The 26,971-nt window shown below is 31.8% G+C and overlaps 1 protein-coding gene across 1 annotated transcript in view; it reads left to right on the top strand.

Moving 5' to 3' along the window:
* Window positions 1-26,971, top strand: part of LOC134727394 (neurogenic locus notch homolog protein 1-like) — a 57,108-nt gene that overhangs the window by 15,583 nt on the left and 14,554 nt on the right. Inside the window, exons 16-36 of the mRNA XM_063591773.1 lie at window positions 429-536; window positions 1,065-1,172; window positions 3,425-3,532; window positions 4,173-4,280; window positions 4,824-4,931; window positions 5,572-5,679; window positions 6,584-6,691; window positions 7,580-7,687; window positions 8,163-8,270; window positions 8,880-8,987; window positions 9,637-9,744; window positions 10,454-10,561; window positions 11,373-11,480; window positions 14,239-14,346; window positions 15,840-15,947; window positions 16,601-16,708; window positions 17,227-17,334; window positions 20,151-20,258; window positions 21,097-21,204; window positions 21,858-21,965; window positions 22,905-23,012. Coding sequence (XP_063447843.1) covers window positions 429-536; window positions 1,065-1,172; window positions 3,425-3,532; window positions 4,173-4,280; window positions 4,824-4,931; window positions 5,572-5,679; window positions 6,584-6,691; window positions 7,580-7,687; window positions 8,163-8,270; window positions 8,880-8,987; window positions 9,637-9,744; window positions 10,454-10,561; window positions 11,373-11,480; window positions 14,239-14,346; window positions 15,840-15,947; window positions 16,601-16,708; window positions 17,227-17,334; window positions 20,151-20,258; window positions 21,097-21,204; window positions 21,858-21,965; window positions 22,905-23,012 — 2,268 coding nt within the window. The remainder of the gene's footprint in view (window positions 1-428; window positions 537-1,064; window positions 1,173-3,424; window positions 3,533-4,172; window positions 4,281-4,823; window positions 4,932-5,571; window positions 5,680-6,583; window positions 6,692-7,579; window positions 7,688-8,162; window positions 8,271-8,879; window positions 8,988-9,636; window positions 9,745-10,453; window positions 10,562-11,372; window positions 11,481-14,238; window positions 14,347-15,839; window positions 15,948-16,600; window positions 16,709-17,226; window positions 17,335-20,150; window positions 20,259-21,096; window positions 21,205-21,857; window positions 21,966-22,904; window positions 23,013-26,971) is intronic.

Genomic DNA, 26,971 nt, shown 5'->3' with positions numbered 1-26,971 from the left:
ATCTCTCACTTGTATGACAGTCGCATCAAAATTTATTATATTGACAACGATGTGTACACAAAACAAATGCATATATTGAAGAACAGTTGATACAGTCAATGTTTTTATATCGTACAAGAACTTACTTCATGTGTTTAATTTTGATCAACCAATTCAAACCAAGGGACAGACACACATGTGTATCATCTCATCCGCTAAGCAGAAATCATATTAACCCATTGCCTTGATATGAAAATGCTGTATTCTAGTAAAATGACATATTTTCCATTTGATTGTATCCTTGTACAATTGTCAGTTTATTTAAGACAACAATAGCTTTCCAGTATTTAGATATCGTCAATCATTTAAGACATCATGACGACACACCGTCTCTAACCATCATCATTGTTAAATAATCTTTGTTATTTTAAATCAAAATCAATTCACAGATGACCCATGTGAAGACTTTTCATGTGAAAATGGAGGATCAAAATCTGTTTCGGGGAAAAGATGTCAGTGTACATGTAGAGTTGGATTCTATGGATCAACATGTCAAGGTACTTCGTTTGGTAATAGTGGGTTGTGCGTTGGTTAATGATCTGTTTCTAGTTAATTGTTTGTCATAATCAGCAACACTGTTTTTTGTTGTTGAAAGGAAAGCAGTATCAATTCGATTAGGCGTTGAACGATGTTGGTAGCAAAATCTAATGGAGCTTGACACAAAAACTAGTCATGTGTTTCATAGTGTGATACGTACATTCAAAAGAAGTTAATGGGTTATATGAACTTTGAAATTGTCTATATTTTAATTATATATAAGCTAAAGAAAATAAAGTATAACATATTAATTATCGAATACCCTTTTAGATCTTAAAAAAAGGTAGCTTATGTACGGTGACCTTTAGTTGTTAATTTCTGTGTCAGTTGGTCTCTTGTCGAGAGTTGTCTCATTGGCAATCATACCACATCATCTTTTAATTAATTAAAAATTCAAAGTAATCAAGGTTATCTACTAAAAGGAAATTTAATTTGATGAATTAAACGTTCGAAAAAAGTAAAATAATAAAAAGTAATAATATTTGCAGTAACACCTTGCACCAGTCAGCCTTGTTTGCATGATGGTAACTGTTCTAGGTCTGGGAAAAGCTACTCTTGTGACTGTCCTAGGGGATATTCTGGCAAATCATGTGAAGGTATGTTACACAAAATATTTGAAATTAGAAGAGATAGTGGGTTTTTTTAAGTTTGTGATTATTCTGTGCTAATACATCTCTGTCAGACGTAAAGAGAGAATTTTAGCGACTGCATCGGGTTCAACAAAGGCAACAGTACTATACCGCTGTTGAAAACTCGTAAATCCATGATCAAAAAACAAAAATGGGGTAACAAACTAAAACTGAGGGAAACTCATTAAATATAAGAGAAGAACAACGACACAACATAAAAATGTAACACACACAGAAAATCCGATGAGAATAACAAATATAACATCAAAACCAAATACACGCCTTTGGGATAGAAAAGTACCGTGACACGTCTTATAGTAATGTGAATTCACACTCAAACACAACAGAAAACAAACGATACAACGGAAACACAGCGTTAAAATGTAAAACACACAGAAACGAATGAACGATAAAATATAATATAACAATGGCCATATTCCTGACTTGGTACAGGACATTTTTAAAGAACAAAATGGTGGGTTGAACCTGGTTTTGTGGCATACCAAACCTCGTCCGACAGAGATGTATTACAACCGCCACAGTTTATGTGCATGTTCAAAGTGAGGAGACTGTAACGGAGCAGTTCTCGGTTGTTGCTAGTTTTTTTATTGTCTTGTATAGATAAATTCTGTGTTTTTCTATTTGACCTCTTTCAAAGTTAATGGTGAGTGGTGATCGCCCAATATCATGCTGAAGCCCGCCATAATGTGTATTTGCTTGTTCCAAGTGAGGAACTTTACAAATGATATCGGATATGTTCCTTACGTCGTAACTACGTCGTAACCTCAATCCCCTTCCCTTTCATGAATATGACCTACCGAATTTGACTAGACTATTTCCCGTATTTGTTAAGCAACACGACAGGTGCCACTTGTGGAGCAGGATCTGCTTACCCTTCAGGAGCACCTGAGATCACCCCTAGTTTTTGGTGGGGTTCATGTTGTTTATTCTTTAGTTTTCTATGTTGTGTCATGTGTATTATTGTTTGTCTGTTTGTCTTTTTCGTTTTTAGCCATGGCGTTGTCGGTTTATTTTCGATTTATTAGTTTGACTGTCCCTTTGGTATCTTTCGTCCCTCTCTTATACTGGTTTTTGTTTATTGCTGTATATTATACATTCATTTCTTTGTTTTTTTGTACAGGAGGAACGGGTTCCCCGGTTAATTATTTTATATTTCTCAGTTCGTGCCCTTTGATAGCTTGCTATCCAGTTTGAGGTTTTCTGAATGCTGAAGGTCGTATGATGACCTGTGATTGGTGACTTTTTCGTCATTTCGTCTCTGGTGGAGGTTTATCTCATTGGCAAACATACCACGTCTTCTTACTTTTGTATTGTTTCATCTGTCGTGCATCTACTGTTACAATGTGTTATTCGTATAAAAAATTTGATACAGCTTTCAAATTATGAAATTTGAAACCTCCGCAAATTATATTTTTTATCCAAATGTATATACCATAAACACATAGAAACACCGAAAATTAACAACATTTCACATAGCCACAAAAACAATAATAGAATTGATTCCACGTTATCTTCTAAGGAAAACGGTTGTTTACGAATTATTTCAGAAAGCTTATTAGTTGTGGTTTTATTTCTGACAACAGGGAAACATAAATATGTACAAAGTGTCAAAGCCCTATCATAATCATATAAAACTTTACTACAGTTAGTTTGATCTGTAGTTGAGATGTAAATTCATTTTAAAAAAGTATCATTACATGATGCATACAGTTCAAGGAAGTATGCCATGCTTCATAGTTCTGTTTTCTATCTGAAAAATGAAGTCATTACAGGTTGCTTAAAATATAGCCCTACGATTTATATTCCACTTAAAATATTTGCATGACGACTAAACAGAAATGAAAATAAGAAAGTATACAATGCACGACTTCTCTGTGTTGTACCAGACAGCAGCGATTCTTTTCCCAAAAAATCGTACATTTAAGAGGGGCGAAATATATCAGAGGGACATTCAAACTCATCGACTAGATTGATCGTAAGTTATTCCGAATTCTTTATGACTAACGGTGTTTTTACTCGTTGTTTTATTTTATAAAAAGAATCACTCTGAATAAATTGGTCTTCCTGCCATCTTCTCAATGATTCATGCATATCAAACTGAACTGTACCAGTTGTTCTAATAATGACATCATAATTTATATAAAATGTGAACATTGTACCTGTATCATGTAATATTTTATGATATAACTTCGTTCCAGTGACACCATGCAGCAGTAACCCTTGTTTAAATTCAGGTTCATGTTACAATGATAATGGCAGCTACGCATGTGTTTGTTCAATTGGATATACAGGAAAAACATGTGAAGGTAATATAATCAAATTCTGGCCTACAACTGTTTGCTCTTTATCCTGAATGTTCAAAAGTTCAAAATTTAAATCACAGAAACAGAAATTTGAAATTGCAAACACTTTCAGTTGTTTTCCATTAACTTGATATGTTTTAGCTTTTGATTTTTGCTATTTCAGCTTTATCTGGTCTGATCTAGGATTTATTTTACGAATTCGCGCACTTGAGGCGCCAGAAAGCTTCAACAAAGAACTTATCTTAACGATATTTGGTTTTGAATTGTTAGCCCAGGTTTTCAAATGTACATGCTATAAACACATCATAGATACCAGGATTGAAATTTTGAATTTGTGCCATTCAGCCTTTTCCTGCTTTAAAGATAGTCAATATAGGGGATATTCTAGCTCAAGTAAGAGTGTTCCTATTATCAGCACGTCAAATTGGTCGTGGTTGGCGTACATGTAAAACCTGCCTTATTGAAATCTTGCTATGGTCAAGATAAAATTCAAATACTAATATTAAAATGTTGGAGCACGTTATTGACACGAAAAGAGCACACGAAAGAATATATATTACTGAAAAATAATATATGAACATGTACGGTATGCAACATTTGTTTTGTTTGAGTGTAATAAATCCTAAGAAACTTTATTGTACAGTTGATCCATGTGCTGGTTTTCCTTGCGATAATGGAGGAACAAAATCTGTTTCGGGAACAGCCTGTCAATGTACATGTAGAAGTGGCTTCTCTGGATCATCATGTGAAGGTATTTCTGAATATTTTATGTGGGCGTTTCTGTAACTCAAAGTTGCTTTCATTTCATTTTCGTTAAATTAAATTATCTACAAACCCTGTCAATCCATATTATAGACCACACTTCCATTTATAAATTGATGATGTATATAAACATTCATAAAGTACAATTACAGGGACAAATAATCAATTCACAGCCTTACTTTTATATTAGCAGATCAACTAGTAAATCGTAATCTAAATTGATATAATTTGAATATGACATTATGCTTTTATGATACATCTGCATCTAGTCAAATACCCATTTTACTAGTTCAAGCAATGCAACTAAGAAATATCCCTATAAATGAAAACAAATTTGAATAAGTGAAATCTAATATTTAAAATGTAAAAAGCATGATTTACATAAGATGATAGCTTATCTTATTCCTGAAGTTTCAAACCTTAAACATGATTACAACTACTATTGGAGCTCATACAATTCCCTCGGTTTGTATGTTCCTCTCACTTGATTGGCAAATTTTATGACATTATTTAATTTTAATGTTTTCTGCAGTAACACCTTGTAGTAACCAGCCTTGTTTAAATGGTGGTAGTTGCTCTATCTCAGGACACAGTTTCAGTTGCAATTGTTCAAAGGGATATTCTGGCAAATCATGTGAAGGTGAGTTATTGTATTTTTAAAGAAGACATGGCTGACTACGCGGTATGGGCTTTGCTCATTGTTCAATTCCTTACGGTCACCTATAGTTGTTTTAATTGCTTTGTAATGTGTTCACTTGTAGAGAGTTGTCTCATTAGAAATCAACGTCTTCATTTTGATATGGTACTTGTTGAACACACTGTTTAATTTTTTAGAAGCATTTTTGTAGTTAATAACAATTTAATTTCCTGATGAAGGAAAAGGGATTGGTTTATTTCTTCTTGTTAAAAAAAATATCAAATTGCCACCTACAGGTGCATTATACGTTATTCCGGTAAGTATGAACCGTAAACTAAGTACATAAGGACTTTTGAATAGCTGTTTTCAAACAGTTTGAAAAGTGCAATCATATTTAAAAGAATGTATGATCTTTTTTCATGAGCGGGTTTTGTTGTCAACAGGACTACTGTAACAATATCGATCTAAACATATTACATATGATATAATTTAGGATTCCTAAATCTCTGAATAGATCATAAAGTATGTTGTTGGCCTTTTCTTACGGTAAAATTGTTATTATAAATAAGATGGATATATATGAACGTGAAATAAACTACGCAATACAATTATATTGTGGTTTTCTTTTTCTCTCTTACTTCAGTGACACCATGCAGCAGTAGTCCGTGTGTGAATTCCGGATCTTGCTTAAATGTAGATGGCAGTTATCTATGTATTTGTCCTAAAGGATACTCTGGCAATTTATGTCAAGGTACAAATACTGATCATATTATTTTCATTATATTCCGTTTGATGCGACTGTCATGCTAGTGAGAGGTGTAGCTAGCTACAAAAACAAGGTTCAATCGACCATTGTCTACATAAGAAAATGCCTGTATCAAGTCAGGAATATGACAGTTGTTATCTTTTTGTTTGATGTATTTTAGATTTTACCATTTGAATAAGGAATTTTCCTCGGAGTTCAGTATATATATTATTGTGATTTTTTTATAAATCGAAAACAAAATATATCTAAATTCATTTTGATATAAGTTATATTAATATATACTTAGTAGTAAATACAGATAAATTGTATGTGTAATAAAATCAATGGCAAGCGTGCTGTATCAGCCACCCGTGATGATATCGAGATCAGCACGGTTGCAAAAGCTTTATCACACCTTTAATCTGTATGACGTCACGTCATCGATTGCAGTCATTGTTGCAAAGGCTTTATCAAATCCCTTATCTGTAAGACGTCATGTCAAACCTATAAGCTGTTTGACGTCATTTCAAACCTCCTTATCTGTATGACGTCATGTTACATTAAAAAACATCTACTTGAGGTATATGTATATAATAAAGTGTATATGATATGGCTTTTTAAATATCACACACCATATTAACCCTCAACCAATATAATCCCTCGAGCAGAGCTCTTGGGATGATATTGGTTTCTCGGGTTGATACGGATGCGATATTGAAAAAACCATATGATATTCTCTATTTATACTCGATAATCGAATGATAGCAATAAATTAATACAGTTTTGACCTCAGTTAAGACGAAATCTTATTTATTTGAATTTTAAACTCTTTACAATAAAAACAAACAGAAATGAGTGGTTAGAATGTAATTCCATTTGGGATTAAGCATCCTGATATATATCTTTACAGTTGATCCATGTGCTGGTTTTCCTTGCGATAATGGAGGAACAAAATCTGTTTCGGGAACAGCCTGTCAGTGTAGATGTAGAAGTGGCTTCTCTGGATCATCATGTGAAGGTTTTTTGTTTTTTTCTTTGGACTCTTTGTTGCTTATTATTGCATTAATTTTAATTCCGTTATATATGAAAAATGTCTCAATCAGTATGACTTATCAACCACTATCCATAACGATGACCGATAAATAAATTTTAAACTCTTCGGGATGACAAGCAATGATTTTAAAGTTATCATATTAACCATATTTGTACGTTTAGAAGTAATAGCAATGAATATTGAGCGTATCTTAACATAATACAGTATACTACTATACTCATAGTTCCTTAATGCGATATAACCAACTTCAGCTGATTGAAATTAATAGCATATGTAGAATAAAAGAAAAAAAATCAATACGTTCTTTTAAGATAAGGTGATGTGAAAAGTTTAACAGTGCTATTTACCACACAAAAAGTTTGAAGTTTTTTTTTTTCAACGACGTGCTGTGTTTTATATAGAGCCGTAACATTACTACTTACCGTGTTCTAATTTAAAACGCGTCAACTTATCACACACTGATAAACCAAAAAATGTATAGGAGGTAAGATATGAATCAGTTCACGAGAATTGGACTTGTCGGAAAACGGTGTAAAAAGACAAATACCCATTAACGATACTGAGGAAATTACATTTGAAACCAGGTGCGCGTTTCGTTCACAAAAAAACGTATTTGTGACGCTACGAAAAAAAATATAATATGCAACATAAATAAACAGCATAACTGTTTTTGCCAATATTACCGGGTTTATTTTCCTTTTTTTCAAAAATATGGTGCATCAGAACAGTATACACCCTTTCTCCGATTTCCCTTATACATATTATCATATTAGTAATATTTCTAATAGTTCCCATTAAGTAATTATCTTAACAACACGGGAGGCTGAAATTTACTATTGAACTTATTTGCAGTAACACCTTGCACAAGTCAGCCTTGTTTTCATGATGGAAGTTGTTATATATCAGGAGACAGCTATAGCTGTAATTGCTTGAAGGGATTTTCTGGTAACTCATGTGAAGGTACGTTTAGTAAAGTACATATGCTAATGAAAATTCTTAATTGTAAACAAGGTTTTATTTTTGACAATACCAAGCTTTTTTTTAAGATGCAATGTAACAGACTGGAGATATAATTTTCAACATTATCGCCATTTTTTGTAATTTTTCTTTTATACTTTAGTGTAAGAATATTCGATATCATGCTTCTCGCTTTTGGCCGTTTCAACTCAAACAACGTCATAGGAAAAATGGCGATAAATTAATTATACATTGTCATTAAAATTCGAGGATGTTTTCTCTAACATCAAACGTATCGCCCTTCGATAAGTTTGTAGCATATAAACACGCTCTCACTAGAAAAAAACCCATCAAATATCTATTACAATGGAAAACAACTTTCAAACCCTAACGATGTTTTTTTTTATTTTTGATTTATGAAGTAGATATTTATCAAAAGTGACATTTCAATGTTGTTGGTTGTTAAATTGTTTTCCAGTGACACCATGCAGCAGCAATCCTTGTGTAAACTCTGGATCATGTTTGAATGTCAATGGCAGCTATGGTTGTGTTTGTTCGTTGGGATACTCTGGCAAAATATGTGAAGGTAGAAATAACTCATCATTACTACCACTTTGCGTACAAAAGTTAATAATAAAATAACAACAAATTGCAAGGCTTGGTTTAATTTTAAGCATATTGATGAAACATTTTGAAAAGATTATTGCAATTTTTATGTACAAACAGTTCTGGACAGAGTTGATTCAAAACTGGAAGTTTTATACAAGGAGTTAATTGAATATGAAACAAAATAAACAATTGTATAGGCTTGTATTAGACAGATACTTGACAATGGACTTTAATGTGCCAATACACATTATAACAATACAACTGAACACCTGTCGTATTTGAAATATTTTGTCGACTCGAAGCCTTCAAATCTTTGCTTTTTATTAATGAGTGCAAAACTCAAAAGCATTAAATTTGCAACTTCAGGGTTTTTCATTGACGTGATCGTATATTTAAAAAAAACATGCACATCGTGTGCAGACTATATTATAAGAAAACAAGGTAAAAATCTCCTATACTATATATTCTTCAGTGGAAACTTGTGTGTTAGTTTGTTTTAGAATTCAAACATTAAAACAGTTCATATAACGATTTGAATATTTTCAATACAAGTATGCACTCTTTAATATCTGAAATAAATTTACAGTTGATCCATGTGACGGTTTTACTTGTGATAATGGAGGAACTAAAACTATGTTAGGAACAACCTGTCAGTGTTCTTGTAGAAGGGGTTTCTCTGGATCGTCATGTGAAGGTATAGTTGCTTTATGTGGACGGTTCTGTTGTTAAAACCGTTTCATTTTCGTTACATGTAGGTTTTTAAAAATCAGTAGTACATTTATTTTTGAATTGTCGAGGTTAATTCACAATGACACATCAATTCATAATACTAAGTATTACTTTAACATGAGTAAATTAACCAGCTGGTCTTATATGAATTGGGCATTATCTAAGCTAATAAAACATTAAAATTGTAAAAAAATCCCATTTTACTACTTGAGCAGTGCAACTAAATACAACTGAGGGAAATAAATGTAAATGTATTGAAAGCATGAAAAACAAACGTTGATGATATGTTTAACATAGGCGAGTTGTTTATCTTTTTATCAAGGTTTGAACAACAAAAAACATAATAAAAAAACTTTTTCGGAATTCATGCGATTCTCAAAGTACGTGGAAGTCTATGTTTTTACCTTTTATTGTTACGTAGAATACATATTGACTGGTTAAAGAAATATATGAACAAGTTTTAAGAATAAAGGCATATATTGACTGTTTCTGTGTTATGAAGAACCTGCATTTGGTATATCCGATTTCGCATAAAAAATGTATGAAAAAAACGAAACTCAGTGAATCATTTAAATAACAGTGGAGTTTTGTTTGATTTTCAATTTTATCTACAGTAACACCTTGTAGTAACCAGCCTTGTTTTCACGATGGTAATTGTTCCATAACAGGAGAAGGCTTCATTTGCAATTGTTCAGAGGGGTATTCGGGTAAACTTTGTAAAAGTAAGATAATGATTTTTATTATCGCTATTTTAAGGAATATTCCTTTGATCTTACTGACTGATAATTTCCTTTCTCAATACAGTACAGTGATATGAAAACAATAATGATAGATACTAATATGAAGGCACACTTGTCGTTGTCAATAAAAAATAATCAACGTCTTCATAGTTAAAACAATGATAAATAGAATTACATTGGTCATCTCCACTCGATAGCTTTTCTCACTTTTGCAGTACTGGCTCAAGATAAAAAAAAATCGATCTCGTTGATATGACTAACGATAATCTATAAATATCTGAGGTAGACATGGCATATCCTCAGAACACGGTTCTTATCAATATAACTGTTGAGAACATTTTATAGAACCGACTTGAAAAGATAGTCAATATAAATGAGGGAAAAAAACTTAATCGCCGATCACAGGGGCACATTACGTTATTCCTGTAAGTACGAAACGTTAAAAGCTATATGATCAATTTTTTAACTAGCTTTTTATAGCAATTTGAAAAATCGAAGAATGTATATATTTTTTTCCGAGCGCAGTCTATTGCAACTATGGAGACAGTTTTAATAATAATGAATATTCTTATGCTAACCAAACCTACGAACACAGTTATGTTTAACCATGCTGTCAACGATTATCAATAAAAATTATCTATATTTAAACATGAAATCTACTATATTAATGTACATTATACATTTACTTCAGTGACACCCTGCAGCAGTAGCCCCTGTGTGAATTCCGGATCATGCGTTAATGTAAATAACAGCTATCTTTGTATTTGTCCTAAAGGATACTCTGGAAAAATATGTGAAGGTAACCATTACAGATTCTTATTTAAAATAGAATTATCATAAGAGACAGTATTTAATAAAAAATTATTTGATATTATTCATATTATCTTTGAAAAAAATGCAATTGATGTGTCAATAAAGTTTTAATCACAGTAAAAAATGTAGCAATATCACAAATATCAATGAAGTTAGAAATAAGAAGTTGTTTTGTGATTGTCGTTGAGACAACTGTTAACTAAAGTGTAAATTCGGAGAATGTTATCAATTAATGGAAACCGTATGGCCCTCAATAATGAGAAAACAAAATTAATAGCCGGTTATATATTGAACTTTAGTAATTTCGGTAACATCAATGTAGTATTAAACGGCATGAGTCTATACTGCAAGAGTGGTTTTTAAGGACACTACCATTTAGATATATTTAAATACCTTTATTTTTGTATAAGACAAATATGCTGAGTTCGGTTTCCAATTTACCAGTTTACATATTGACAATACTAAAATATTTGTTGTTAACTTGTTGTTTTGAATTTGCCTGTGTAAATTCAATGTTAAGTATTATAGCCTCGAGACTTAATGGTTCATTGTCAGCGTAAGTAATCAAGTATATGTTGCAGGATTATACAAAAATCCAGTTCATATCAGTTGTATTCAATGTCATCAGATCTAGGAAACAAATTAATAGTAAACCTTTCGTATTCCAAGAACAGCCGTTTATTATTTCTAACTGTACATTCGGTCTCGAACTGAAATTATAAGTTAAAATTATTTCATATGAGGTTAAACATCTTGATATATATTTATTTTAACTTAGCATTATATAAATGTTTCAGTTGATCCATGCGAAGGTTTCTCCTGTGAAAATGGAGGAACAAAATCAGTGTCAAAAACTATTTGTCAGTGTACCTGTAGAAGCGGCTTCTCTGGATCATCATGTGAAAGTATGTTTTTTTTTTACATCTACCAATTTATTTTTGTGATACTTCATTGTTCAAAAATGCTTCGTACCGATATGCCATATCAAACCGTTTAATACAAGTCGTGTCTTTTAACTCAGCATTAAGAAAATAATTCTGTCATATCAGAACATTAAACAGATAATAGAGATCAATAAAGAGCAAATTGGACATAATATATGTCACCGATGATTTGATTGTTTTGGTAGAAGAAAGGCATGGGTAATGTATTCAATTGTAATCTCAAATGTACGATGTAGAATGACAATACATTTGTAAAACGGTATATATGTTATAGTAGTTTTCCCTAGAACAATGCAATACATTCCGTAGAGTTGAGAATAAATGCATATGTAAGACAAATTGATGAATGAATACTTTTGATAGATATAAGGTTCCCTTTTTTATTAGGGGACAGCTTAAGCAAGCCTCTGAGTGTGGGATTTTCGTTTTTTTGTTGAAGACCTTTTGTCGGCCTTCAGCTTATTTCTGCTTTGTTTGGGTTATTGACTCTTAATCACATTCCCCATTTTCGTTCTCAATTTTATTAAGTCATTGAAGTGCATACTACGTGCGTCTTAATTTGTGGCAGATGGGGGAAAAAAATAAAAAATAGAAATAATATTAAAAATATTTTCAAAATTTCCTGCCAATAACACGGCCGACACTCGGCTAACCGAGAGATAGGTCGGTTAATCTATATTGAGTATACGGCAAAATCAACGGTGGGTCTGTTAATCGGGTTGGCTAAAGTCTGTTAATCAGGTGTTATCGTGAAAATCAGTGCAGGGTCAGCATGTTTCATTGTATAACTTTTTAAGTATATGTATATCATAAAAACTGTTTATGTCTGACAAAATGATTAGGAGTACTAAATCCAGTAGTGTAAATATTTTTTTTCTAGCTTCAATAAACGATCTATAAAATGAAAATGCGAGTTACTCATCAGTCAATTTATACACATTTTACACACACAAAATGTACACAAAAATTACAAGTTGGTTGAGTTTACTTGCATGCAATCTTTTGAACATCGAAAAAAGACTGGCATTATGTTTGTTTATCATACTAACATCAATATGTGAAAAATCTACACGAAAAACTGTATTTTGGTGACATAAATCACTTTTTGATAAAAATATGGTCTGTTAATGGGTCGGATGTATAAAACTCGGTCTGTTAATTGGTCTGTTAAGAGTTATGAATGACATTACAAGTATAATTTAATTGCTATATGGGGTGTTACATCTGAATAAAGAGATAGGCCCAAGATTAGTGGCTAGAATAAATGGAAACAACACATGAACAATGAAACATAAGTTTAGACAATGGAATCTGAAATTTGATAGAAATGATTTTAAAAAGTGTAATATCAAAGTAATATTTATTTCATCAAATAATGGTCGCATATATCAGGTGGATTCTGTTTCATTGATATGAATGGCAACAATTTGTCATTTACATAGTTAACAAGTACATAAATCAAAGATAAACTTTCTAATGTTTTGATTTTTTTATCAAATGAACTGAAATATGTTTATAATGCAAACAAATATAGACTAACCTTTCAACATCAACCTTTCTCTAATCCACCTAGATGGTCACTCGATAGAAAAACAAGCACGTTTGCGGACTGCGAGTCGGCTAAATGACTTACGATATCATAGAAATATATCATTGCTCGTAAAATAAAAATAATGTTATGCATTTATTGTGATTTACAGGAATATAAATTATCTTGCTGTTATTCATTAAATCAGCACCCAACACTAATATAAAAAAAACTTACTAATGTCTTTTTCTTGTTTAGAACCACGGACTAGAACTTGGTGCAAACATTTCCTTAGGCTGCAGAAAATGAGAATGATGACTCGGTTCAAAGGAAAATACATACCGGAAATAAACTCCTCATAGACACCAGGATTGAAATTTGATATTTGCGCCTTATATATATACACCAGACACGCGTTCCGTCTACAAAAAACTCATCAGTGACGCTCGAAAAAAATGTTTAAAAGGCCAAAAACAAAGTTGAAAAGCATTGAAAAATACATTTTTTTCAATGTGAAAATATAAACTGAAGGTAGTAAGACTATTTTCGTGGCTAAATAACTCTTAACTGACACGATTTAAATTGTCCAACCCATTAACAGACTGTATTCTCCTAATTTTCATTAAAATGTGGTATAACAATTTTGAAATATTTATCATTGACATTTGATTTTTTAGAACCAAAGCACTATTTTGTGTCCTTTAAATCATATCTTAAACTGGTTTTTGGCCTTTTATCTAAAATATTGCTATGCGTACAAGCATAAAAACTACATACTTGCGCGACGCCTTTTCGTTTTACTTAAAATTGCGCAGGCTATGCATTTTTTAAATGATGGAAAATGTTCTATGATAGATATCATTTTGTCAGACACTTTTCTTTTTTTTGATGTGATTCTCATAATGTACCCAAAAATCTGTATATTTAACAGAGTTTAACATTAAACATTAAATTGTGAGTTTTACTCTTAACAGACGTATAACCAACCCGATTAACAGACCAACCGCCGATATAGCCTCATTCTCAATATAGATTAACCGACCTATCTCTCGGTTAGCTGAGTGTCGGCCGTGAATAAGGTATTTTAGAAGTTGTCATTTATTTTTAAAGTTGAGCTATGAACAAAATAGATTCTTGAAACAATAGTTCAAATGTTAACGCAATCAGGATTACTGATTTTTTTTTTTGCAGTAACGCCTTGCACTAGCCACCCATGTTTACATGATGGTAGTTGTTCTATATCAGGAAACAGTCATAGTTGTAATTGTTCAAAGGGATTTTCGGGCAACACATGCGAAGGTAAGTGTGATGAAAAATTTATACATAAAATGAAACTCATGACTGATAAAAGTAAAATAACAAATTTAACGATCTCTAACGAATATTTTAAACGGAACGTTCCTTATTAAATCATAAAATCAAAATTTCACACTAAAAGAACGGAAAAAAACTGTTATATTCCTGACTTGGTACAGACATTTCTTTATGATTTCATTAACGTTACTGACTTTCTTCAAATTCGATATAACAAACTATCCTTTGGATGTGTTTTAGTTTATTTTAGTTGTTGATTCATGATTTTTTATCATCAATTACTTTTTGGCTTTTAACTACCTGTCAGTAACTGCAAGTACTATCAAATTGCACATGATTGTTTTAATTTAACCTGTTGATACTATTTGTAATACTTTTTTGTTATTTGATGTTTACTTATTCAGGGTTACATCTGGTGTATATTGTATATATTAGCTTTGATAAGGGTTTGGTATTACTATAAATTTTCACTTTATTTTTTTGAGTTTAGCCATTTGAATTGATATTTTTAAGCGTGTCTTTCTACTTTGTAATGTTACACTATTGTTTTAGGTATTTTAACACGCTGCAATTGTTTGTACCTGTCCTAAGTCAGGAATATGATGTTCAGTATTGTCGTTTGTTGATGTGATTCATAAGTGTTTCTTGTTTCTCGCTTTTTATATAGATTAGATCATTTATTTCCGTTTGAATTGTTTAACAATAGTATTTTTTAGAGCCCTTTAAAGCTTGCTGTTCGATTGAGTCATTGGTCCGTGTTGATTACCGCACTTTGGTCTATAATGGTTTACTCTTATAAATTGTAACTTGGATGTCTGATTGTCTCATTATCATTCAAACCATATCGTTGTCAACACGACGGGTGCCACATGAGGAGCAGGATCTGCTTACCCTTCCAGAGCACCCGAGATCATCCCTAGTTTTTGATGGGGTTCGTGTTGTTTATTCTTTAGTTTTTTATGTTGTATCATGTGAACTATTGTTTTTCTGTTGTTTTTTTTTCATTTTTAGCCATGGCGTTGTCAGTTTGTTTTAGATTTATGAGTGTGACTGTCCCTTTGGTATCTGTCGTCCCTTTTTTTCTTATATCTATAGAGATGAAATGTGTATTCTGATCAAAGATAAGTTGACAACATTTATCTTTCGTCCCTCTTTTATTCTACATAAATATTATTCAGTCAGATTTACATTTACTGAATGCCAACACGTATGCATGGGATTTATATTTAACTTAGTAGAGACGGAAACATCATACAATAAAAATACTATTTAAAGAATGTACAGTATTTTGTTCATTGTGCATATAGGTAACATATTCAATTTCGAGACCGTAGTATTATCAGAACAAACATTATGAATTTTCACATAATATTCTTATCCATGCAATGTACAAATTAATGTATTTAATGTATAAAGTTGATCAATATAAAAAGAAATATACCAACTACTTAAAAATAGCTTAATACAATTTGCTCTAGTGACACCATGCAGCAGTAGTCCATGTGAAAATTCTGGATCATGCTTAAATGTTAATGGCAGCTATGTTTGTGTTTGTTCATTGGGATATTCTGGCAAACTATGTGAAGGTATGAATCAATGATCATTACTATAACTGTATTTTTTAAATATAATATAAGACTACATTTATAAAGTATAAAAAAGAAGATATGGTATGATTGCCAATGAGACAACTATCCACAAAAGACCAGAATGAGGTTTGGTTTTATGAGTCATATTGATGAAACACAGATTATTTCGGTGGAAATAAAAATCTGGTCATAGTTAACCTAAAAAGCGAAATGTTATGCAAAAAATTGTGAAACATAATAATAAAGTTTTGCATTGGACAGACATGTTGACTCAGAGATGGATTTTTTTAATGTGCTTATTCGTAACACTGCACTGAACACCAGTCGTATCAGCATATTATTGGCTTATCATACCCTGTACTTTTGTCAATGAATGCAAAGCACAAGAGCATCAATTAACAATGTGTGCGGTTTGTTTTGTGTTTTGATATTACATGTCTGCATCACATGCATGTAGTATGGCAAGAATCCTATCAAAAGGAAAGGGGATAGGAAAAGTTGGTAGCAGCTAACTCACTCATATTTACAGGTGGAAACTTGTAAAAAAGAACGTTTTTTAAGAATTTCATTTAAACAGTTCCTATAGAATGTATAAAGACGGAAACACTATTTGCATTACATTGTGCAATCTATGAATTCTAATTTTATAGTTGATCCATGTAACGGCTTTTCTTGTGAAAATGGAGGTACAAAATCTGTATCAAGAACAACCTGTCAGTGTACCTGTAGGAGGGGCTTCTCTGGATCATCATGTGAAGGTATATCTGTTTGTTTTGTGGACATTTCTGTTGCAGATAGTTGCTACCATTTCCGATGTAAACGATTATGTTACAATGTCTTCAATCAGTATATCAGATAAATAAGAAGATATTTATACGATGGATACTGTAAAAAACACATTTCAACGAGATCCATTCGGTCAAAAAATGAGACTTATTAATATTGTCTTGTTTATCAGCTCATTTTAAGATCACAAAGAACTCAAACTAAATCGGATAATTTCCAGATACTTTTTTTAACTCCTTAAAAAAGACAACCAATTCACAATACGCGAAAATACATGTTTATATACATAATAATTGCATACAGTTTTGATTTTTTTTAAGAGTGATTTACGCAGGATGGGTTCTTATGTACGAATATAAATAATGTTACATCAAAGTCTATGGTGTGATATAAGACATATATGCAAAATACTGTTTATCTCTAAGAAATTTTAAAGAAATAAATAAGCAAAAAAGTATGTTAAAACTTGATTTTATTATGATATTTGCAGTAACACCTTGCAGTACCCGTCCTTGTTTTCATGAAGGTAAATGTTCTATATCAGGAAGCAGCTTCAGTTGCAATTGTTTAAAGGGATTTTCCGGAAAATCCTGTGAAGGTACGTTTTTCATAATTTAGTTGATAAAGATAAGGCGTAACAGAAAAACACGAATAGATATAGGAAGATGTGGTGTGAGTGCCAATGAGACAACTCTCCATCCAAATAACAATTTAAAAATTAAACCATTATAGGTTAAAGTACGGCCTTCAACACGGAGCCTTGGCTCACACCGAACAAAAAGCTATAAAGGGCCCAAAAATTACTAGTGTAAAACCATTCAAACGGGAAAACCAACGGTCTAATCTATATAAACAAAACGAGAAACGAGAAACATGTATATATTACATAAACAAACGACAACTACTGTACAGACGACTGTATATATCTTAATGCTTTAGACTAAAATCAAAACCAACTGAATATGATTTTCTTTTCTTTTGGAAAACAGTACCTCAGTGCATTCATGAATTTCGGTAGATCAATATGGCGGCTTGTGGATTTGACGGAATATTCGATAAATTGATTGTTGAAAACTGCACACGTTGGCTTTTATAGTCAAAACGATAAAACTTTTTTTCGAGAAGTTATTATTTTGTTAAATGCGTTCATGACTCAAACGTTATATAATTAATCTATATATGGCTTAAAAGCGATATAAATCATTATTGGCAATTAAACCATATTCCCATTGATCATTATACCTTATATTTTCAATTTTTTGGACAGGACTGGATACTCGAAAATATTAGGCAATGACGTCATGTATCAGTTCAGTAACGTCACATATTCTTGGCCATCCGCTTCCTTTTATCAATGAAATGCACGTGACTTCATTCATAGAACCGAATAACGAAACCAACGTTAAGTACGCGTAAAAGTAATTTTACTTGTTATTTCAGTTTACTTCAAATTCTTTTTACTGTGCTTATCCAGTCCCTTTGGGGTATCACATTAGCAATGACCAAAACAGTTTACCAAATTGCAGTTAGATTTCTACTCCAACTAACTGATCAACTGGTAAAATATTTTAGCAGATTGCTCAAGTGAAATGTTGTTAGTAAAAAGTGAGTGCTGTAAAATAAAAAGTAATACTTACCATCCAGATCCAGTCAGTTGATACCTTTTCAATCATTTCCAACAAAAATAATATCTTACTATAGTATGAGTCACTGAATAAAAAGGTATAATTTTGACATGGAAACTTCTATCATAAATAAATATTATTAATGAATAGTTCAAAACATTGTTTTGTAGGTATACATTTTATAGCTTTGTCTTCTAAGACAAAGTTATTGTACAATTGTGATTCAAATAATATTTTCTATATAAATTACTGATCTGCTGGCATTAAAGGGAAATAATTTACATGACTGATAATCAGTAAAATTTTGTTCTGTCTGATAAATATCAAATTTCCCCATTTAATTTGTTTGTAACATTATTTCTATGATTTCAACTTCATACTAATTTGGCATTTCATTTTTTTTTATTCTAGTCGTATTGATGAATCTTTTGTAGGCAAAATCATAAGCCTGGTATGTATCATTGATTAAATTTTTAGTGTACATTTGAACTCAATATAAATTATTTCCCTTTAATGCCAGCAGATCAGTAATTTGTATAGAAAATGATATTGAATCACAATTGCACAATAACTTCATCTCAGAAGACAAAGCTATAAAATATACACCTACAAAACAATGTTTTGAACTATTCATTTATTATATTTATTTATGATAGAAGTGTCCATGTCAAAATTATACCTTTTTATTCAGTGACTCATACTAAAGTAAGATATTATTTTTGTTAGAAATGATTGACAAAGGTATCAACTAACTGGATGGGGATGGTAAGTATTACTTTTTATTTTACAGCACTCACTTTTTACTAACAACATTTCACTTGAGCAATCTGCTAAAATATTTTACCAGTTGATCAGTTAGTTGGAGTAGAAATCTAACTGCAATTTGGTAAACTGTTTTGGTCATTGCTAATGTGATACCCCAAAGGTCACTGGATAAGCACTGTTAAAAAAAAATAGACAAAGCGTTTAGACAGATTACCGACAAAAAGGATAATGGCATTTTTTTTATACTGACTTCATCAGCTTGAATATCAGCTCGCCCTAGCGGGCTCACTTGATATTCCGGCCTATAAAGTCAGTATCAAAAACAAAAATGACATTCTTATATATTTTTGGCTAAATAGTAATGCAAATCTTTATATGGCTTAAACGTAAGAAAAATCTTCACTTGGCTTTAAATCTATATTTGGCTTAAAAATGAAATAAATCTATATTACGGATTACAAATATGTTTTGAGTTTGAGTTTTGAGATTGGATTGCAACATAGAGATGTCAGTATATATATTCAAATAGCTGCCGGGGTTAAACCTTAAATGGAAAATGTACAACTTCATCGAACTATGGTTACTACGTGACATTGTTGTAAGCTATACGGGACACCTAAAGAACACAATAGGATCATAGAGAAAAATGTTGACGTAATTCGTCAATAATACGTTTCTAATCTAATATTCAGCGATTTAAAAATTAGATTCTGAATTAATGTCTTAAAGCGTTACTACAAATTATTGCGGTACTCGATATGGATTTTACGAATAACTAAATCCTTATGCGGAAAGCAAATTTACTGCATGGTGAATTTTTAACAAATATCTGGTACCGAATAAAAGATATAAGGGTTATCCGTAATATATGTATTATTAAGGTTTCAAACAGGGAATATACTTGTGATATACCCAGCTTAGAGCTGATATTGCCAGTGAAGGTCGTTAACATCTTCCATCATCATAGATCTTAAATCTGAAAACTAATATGCATTGCATTTGAATTGTTTACTTCATATTGTAGTGACACCATGCAGCGGAAGGCCGTGTGTAAATTCTGGAGCCTGTTTGAATACAAATGGCAGCTTTGTGTGTCTTTGTCAAAAAGGATATTCCGGTAGATTATGTGAAGGTACAAATTAAAGGTTATAGTTCACTTTGTTTACTCATTAAAGCGCGACAATACGAATTTCTACATGTGTTTCTTAAATATGAATTATCTTGATAACACCGTTTATCGCTATCTGTACATTTTTCCTTTGATCTGGTTTTGCGATAATTTTCATATCATCGTGCTTCTCGCTTGAGATGGAAAAATTATCGCTAGAAACTAAGGAGGCCACATGACGTTGCTAACGAAATTGACAACGTCGTCATAGGTAAACTAGCGATAAACAGATTATCATTGGTCATCTCAATTCGATTGCTTTTCTCACTTTCGCTGTACCAGCTCAACCGTCTATTATCATTTCGATGTAAAAGTATACCATTTAGACATTAATGCCGAATATCTGTTAAATATCTGTAATGTAGACCATTTTTTAACAATCTTGTAAGTGTATTTTATTTGATATAGAATTTTGTCGTTTTGGTGCCTTTGAAAAAGGGTACTAGTTTACAGTGGATGAAATAATATGTTGAATCTTTGATCGGACCAATGGAAAGCTATGATATTGTAAATTGCTCGTTATTTGGAAACCCAGCTTTGTTTTTGTCTAGATTTAATTTTGTTGTGTATGTCAACTTTAATAAAAAAAAAAGTTTATTTACAATATCTAATTCAGAAAAACGCTACTACCGAAATGATATTTCACATAAAACAGTGACGAAAGATCCCAGAGGGAATATGAACTGACAATGCCATTGCTAAAATTGAAAAGACAAGTATACAAATAATAGTACAGAAAACAAAACATAAAAAGTAAGGTTCCATGATCCTTATAACTGTTTATATTTGACTTATTTCACAGCTGATCCATGTGAAAGTTTTACTTGTCAGAATGGAGGAATGAAAAACGTATCAGGATCAACCTGTCTATGTACGTGTAGAAGGGGCTTCTCTGGATCATTATGTGAAGGTATTGCTTATTTATGTGAACGTTTTACATGTTTTAGTTGCTACCATTTTATCTTCATTTTATATAATTTGTAAATTCAACGCTGCAATAACTACCACATATCGATTGCGGTAACAGTAGTGTACCAATGTTTAAATCGAATAAGTTGATAAAAAAGGTTAAATGTATCGCATGAAATCCATATAGCCCTAGCGCCCTGGTAAACTGTTATCTTAAACGATAAACAATAAACGCAGTTATGTTCAAAGTGTCTGACAATCCTTGAAATTGTATGAGACAATTGACTCATTTTGAAGTTATTTTATTCGTCAGACAATAAGTATTGAGCGAAAGATTACTGGACAATAATTTAATTAAAAACCTCCATCTAAAGCGTATAATTTAGTTAGATACTAATACCCATTTTAATCTGTACAGCAATATATCCCTTTCATACAGAAATAAACTTAACTGTGGGTAAGCAAACAAATTGAATCTGGGAATGGAGAGATGGAGTGACATAATTTTCATCAGCGAGTTTATAACCTTTTTTTCTTAAAAACCAAAGTAGGATTCTAGGTGACATATTAACATGACCTGATTTTTTATTACTTGAAGAAACCTTCAAACAATTAAGATGTTAGTCTGTAATTTGATTTTTGTGTTATTTGTAGTAACCCCTTGTAGTAACCAGCCTTGTTTGCATGAGGGTGTTTGTTCTATATCAAGACACAGCTTCAGGTGTAATTGTTCAAATGGATATTCAGGAAAATTATGTGAAGGTGAGTTAACAAAGTATATGGAAGACTATATAATATAATCAATGTGTTAATAATTGTACCACACCTTACTATTTTCACATCTCAAATATTATAAGAGATTCATGAATCAACTGACAAGGATATGTTGTTTACATATAATAAAGTGAAACATAAATATATCTCTTGTCAGCAAATTTAATTATGCATATTTAAAAAAAATATCGCTAGTTTGAGACTGTTCATAGGCAGCAAACCAACCATAAAAATTAAACAATCATCACGGGTTACCGACCATTTTCATCGTTGGTTTAACATTTGATTTACGATATTTCCATTGTATATGATGAATGGCTAAACTGAATTTCTCCGGATACAGGAAGAAGAATTATTCATAAGCATCGTCAAACCCAGATTAAATGATCAATGAAATTATATGTTTTACTTAAATAACATTTCAAATACATGACTGAAATTTAAAATGAAATAAGTGTCTCATTTGTATCTTTAACGTCATACTATTGTTAACGTCAATAAATCGTTTTGTATAACACTTACATGTATGTATACAAATATTTTTACTCGAAAAAAAGAGGGACGGACGATACAAGAAGGTAAACCCATAGCTTGAAAATAAGACAAACAGACAAACAATAGTACAGAAGACACAACAAGATATATGAAAGCAATGAATGCGCTAGTAAAAGTGATGAAATGAAACCGTTATTATTTTTTTATTAACTTTCTTAAATATGTATAACTTATGAATTCGTGCAATCAAGTTCCCTCTATATCAACGTGGCAGTCGTCATATATTCAGAGTATTGTCTATAAATCTGTATGAATGGTTATGTCATTATGAATAATATTTTACTTTTTTTATATATTTTGGTTTGGTGTCTTATAAAAAAAAGCTAAAGCAAAATCCTCCACTTAATCTGAACTTATTTTTTATCACTTCAGAGACGCCATGTAGCAGCAGTCCGTGTCTAAATTCGGGATCATGTTTAAATGCTAACGGAAGCTATGCATGTTTTTGTTCCGACGGATTTTCTGGCAAACGTTGTGAAGGTACAGTTACCAAAAAAATATTCACACCATTTTCATCAAAACATATTGTAAAAACTGTATGTGTATCCATTTAAATAGATTTTATCGGTTGGTTTAAAAGTCAGTTAAGGGAATTTAAACATCCCTATGATATATGATACAGACATTACTTTATTCAAAGGCTTTCTTACATTAGAGGGATAATCGAGGCCGAATTATTTGTCAAAAAAAACCTAATATATTATGATAAACTAAACATTGTAATCTGATAATACAAAAGGAATAGCATTAGATGTACAAATTTTACTGCAGAAGATGTGCGCGTATACTATAAATACCTATTGATACTTGATGTCAAACCTAATAAAATTCAAAGAGCTAATAAAATAAAAGAAAAACGAAATAGAAATTCCAGATACGCATGAGGTAGATTGTTTAAAGAAGATTTCTTTATTTTTGTAACATAATAATGATTAAATAGTATCCTGATTTTCATCACCAAATCTTCTCCCCTGGCTACAGGTGTGATAACATCTGACCTAACAATCCACCAGCAGATGTGGATTTACAAAAGGCCGAGTTTGGGGTCATTTCTGCTATAATGATATTGCAGATATGCACAAGTAAACATACCTTATTTCTTATTATGTATATATTATCCAAAACAAATATATATATTTATATTGCAACTAGTTTGTTGATTTCGTACATAAAGTAACATACTTATATTGTTGATGATGTCAATGTCATCATGGAACATTTTCTCCACAATCAGGAGTCCATTAAGGGATGAAAATAAGATTGATATTTGTGTTACGATTCAAAAAGCTATCAATGTATTATTTAAATTGCAGTATAAAACCAATATTATATGTCAATGGCATAAAAATATGAACTATTTTTGTACTCGGCGCAAAACTGGATAAGGGCTCGGTAGAACATCGCCCTTACCCAGTTTCTCAGACGCATGCAAAAAGTTAATATTTTCTTGACATTGCCATAATATTGTTTACTTATTTTGACCAAAGGGTGAAGTAATTTTTAGCTCACCTGGCCCAAAGGGCCAAGTGAGCTTTTCTCATCACTTTGCGTCCGGCGTCCGTCGTCCGGCGTTAGCTTTTACAAACATCTTCTCCTCTGAAACTACTGGGCCAAATCAAACCAAACTTGGCCACAATCATCAGTGGGGTATCTAGTTTAAAAAATGTGTGGCTTGACCCGGTCAACCAACCAAGATGGCCGCCACGGCTAAAAATAGAACATAGGGGTAAAATGCAGTTTTTGGCTTATAACTCAAAAACCAAAGCATTTAGAGCAAATCTGACATGGGGTTAAATTGTTTATCAGGTCAAGATCTATCTGCCCTGAAATTTTCAGATGAATCGGTCAATAGGTTGTTGGGTTGCTGCCCCTGAATTGGTAATTTTGAGGAAATTTTGCTGTTTTTGGTTATTATCTTGAATATTATTATAGATAAAGATAAACTGTAAACAGCAATAATGTTCAGCAAAGTAAGATCCACAAATAAGTCAACATGACCAAAATGGTCAGTTGACCAGTTTAGGAGTTATTGCCCTTTATAGTCAATTTTTAACCATTTTTCGTAAATTAAAGTAATCTTTTACAAAAATCTTCTTCTCTGAAACTACTGGGCCAAATTAATCCAAACTTGGCCACAATCACCTTTGGGGTATCTAGTTTAAAAAATGTGTGGCATGACCTAGTCAACCAACCAAGATGGCCGCCACGGCTAAAAATAGAACATAGGGGTAAAATTCAGTTTTTGGCTTATTACTCAAAAACCAAAGCATTTTGAGAAAATCTGACGGAATAAAAATATTTATCAGGTCAAGATCTATCTGCCCTGAAATTTTCAGATGAATCGGTCAATAGGTTGTTGGGTTGCTGCCCCTGAATTGGTAATTTTGAGGAAATTTTGCTGTTTTTGGTTATTATCTTGAATATTATTATAGATAGAGATAAACTGTAAACACCAATAATGTTCAGCAAAGTAAGATCTACAAATAATTCAACATGACCAAAATGGTCAGTTGACCCGTTTAGGAGTTATTACCCTTTATAGTCAATTTTTAACCATTTTTCGTAAATTAAAGTAATCTTTTACAAAAATCTTCTTCTCTGAAACTACTGGGCCAAGTTAATCCAAACTTGGCCACAATCATCTTTGGGGTATCTAGTTTAAAAAATGTGTGGCGTGACCTGGTCAACCAACCAAGATGGCCGCCACATCTAAAAATAGAACATAGGGGTAAAATGCAGTTTTTGGCTTATAACTCAAAAACCAAAGCATTTTGAGGAAATCTGACATGGGATAAAAATGTTTATCAGGTCAAGATCTATCTGCCCTGAAATTTTCAGATGAATCGGTCAATAGGTTGTTGGGTTGCTGCCCCTGAATTGGTTATTTTGAGGAAATTTTGCTGTTTTTGGTTATTATCTTGAATATTATTATAGATAGAGATTAACTGTAAACATCAATAATGTTCAGCAAAGTTAGATTTACAAATAAATCAACATGACCGAAATGTCAGTTGACCCCTTTAGGAGTTATTGCCCTTTATAGTCAATTTTTAACCATTTTTCGTAAATCTAAGTAATCTTTTACAAAAATCTCCACTGAAACTACTAGGCCACAATCATCTTTGGGGTATCTAGGTTGAAAAATGTGTCCGATGACCTGGCCATTCAACCAAGATGGCTGCCACGGCTAAAAATAGAACATAGGGGTAAAATGCAGTTTTGGGTTTATAACTATGAAACCAAAGCATTTAGAGCAAATCTGACAAGAAGTTAAGTTGTTAATCAAGTCAATATCTATCTGTCCTTTTTCAGATGAATTGGACAACTGGTTGTAGGGTTGCTGCCCTCCAATTGGTAATTTTTAAAGAAATTTTGCTGTTTTTGGTATTCTTGAATACTATTATAGATAGCGATAAACTGTAAACAGCAATAATGTTCAGCAAAGTAAGATCTACAAATAAGTCAACATGACCTAAATGGTCAATTGACCCCTTAAGGAGTTATTGCCCTTTATAGTCAATTTTTAACAATTTTCATTAATTTGGTAAATTTATGTAAATTTTTACCAAATATAGTTCTCTGTTACTAATGGGCAAAGTTCATTATAGATATAATTGTAAGAAGCAAAATCGTTCAGTAAAGTAAGAACTTCAAACACATCACCATCACCAAAATACAATTTTGTCATGAATCCATTTGTGTCCTTTGTTTAATATGAACATAGACCAAGGTGAGCGACACAGGCTCTTTAGAGCCTCTAGTTTTTCATTGTGAAAGTTTGACTTTGTACAGAATTGAGCTGCACATTTGTCGTAAATGCGGAAAACAATATCATTGCTTTGAATCTATGATTTGTGTTCAAGACAACTAATAAATGGTCCAAAAAAGCTTTTCACTATCTAAACTTCCAAATTTGAAATTGTTTTATTTGTGTTTAGATCAGATATGACTGAGATATTTTTTTAATTCAAAATATTATTAGTAACATTGTGCGCTAGTGGGTTAAGACAATATATATGAGGTCAGTGAATTCCGAATTGGGTGACAGCGAATATGTAATTTACTGTCCCCATCTATATTGTATTAGGTCACTAGCACACTATGAAAAAAAATAACTTACTTACTATCTTAACATAAGATATTAAGACTTGCTTGTGGCATATCGAAGTGATTATCAGTTTTTTTTTTTCTGTTGAAGCCTTTCAGATATTTCCTCAACACTGTTTTATTTTATAAAGTAATGTGAACTTACTATTTATCAAAATTATCCCCCCTTCCTACCCTACTTATCCAGTTGAAATATTTACGGTCTCTGTGTGATTGTTTTTATCCAATCATTTATCATATTCCTCGTAATATAATCATTAGAGATAAAAAAAAAAATATTTCATACGCAGTCTTAATTCCTCTATGTGTTTGTTTCGATTTGACCAGCGGTA

The sequence above is a fragment of the Mytilus trossulus genome, chromosome 8 (genome assembly GCF_036588685.1).
Source record: "Mytilus trossulus isolate FHL-02 chromosome 8, PNRI_Mtr1.1.1.hap1, whole genome shotgun sequence".
Classification (NCBI taxonomy): Eukaryota; Metazoa; Mollusca; class Bivalvia; order Mytilida; family Mytilidae; genus Mytilus; species Mytilus trossulus.
This window is presented reverse-complemented; position numbering and strand designations above follow the sequence as displayed.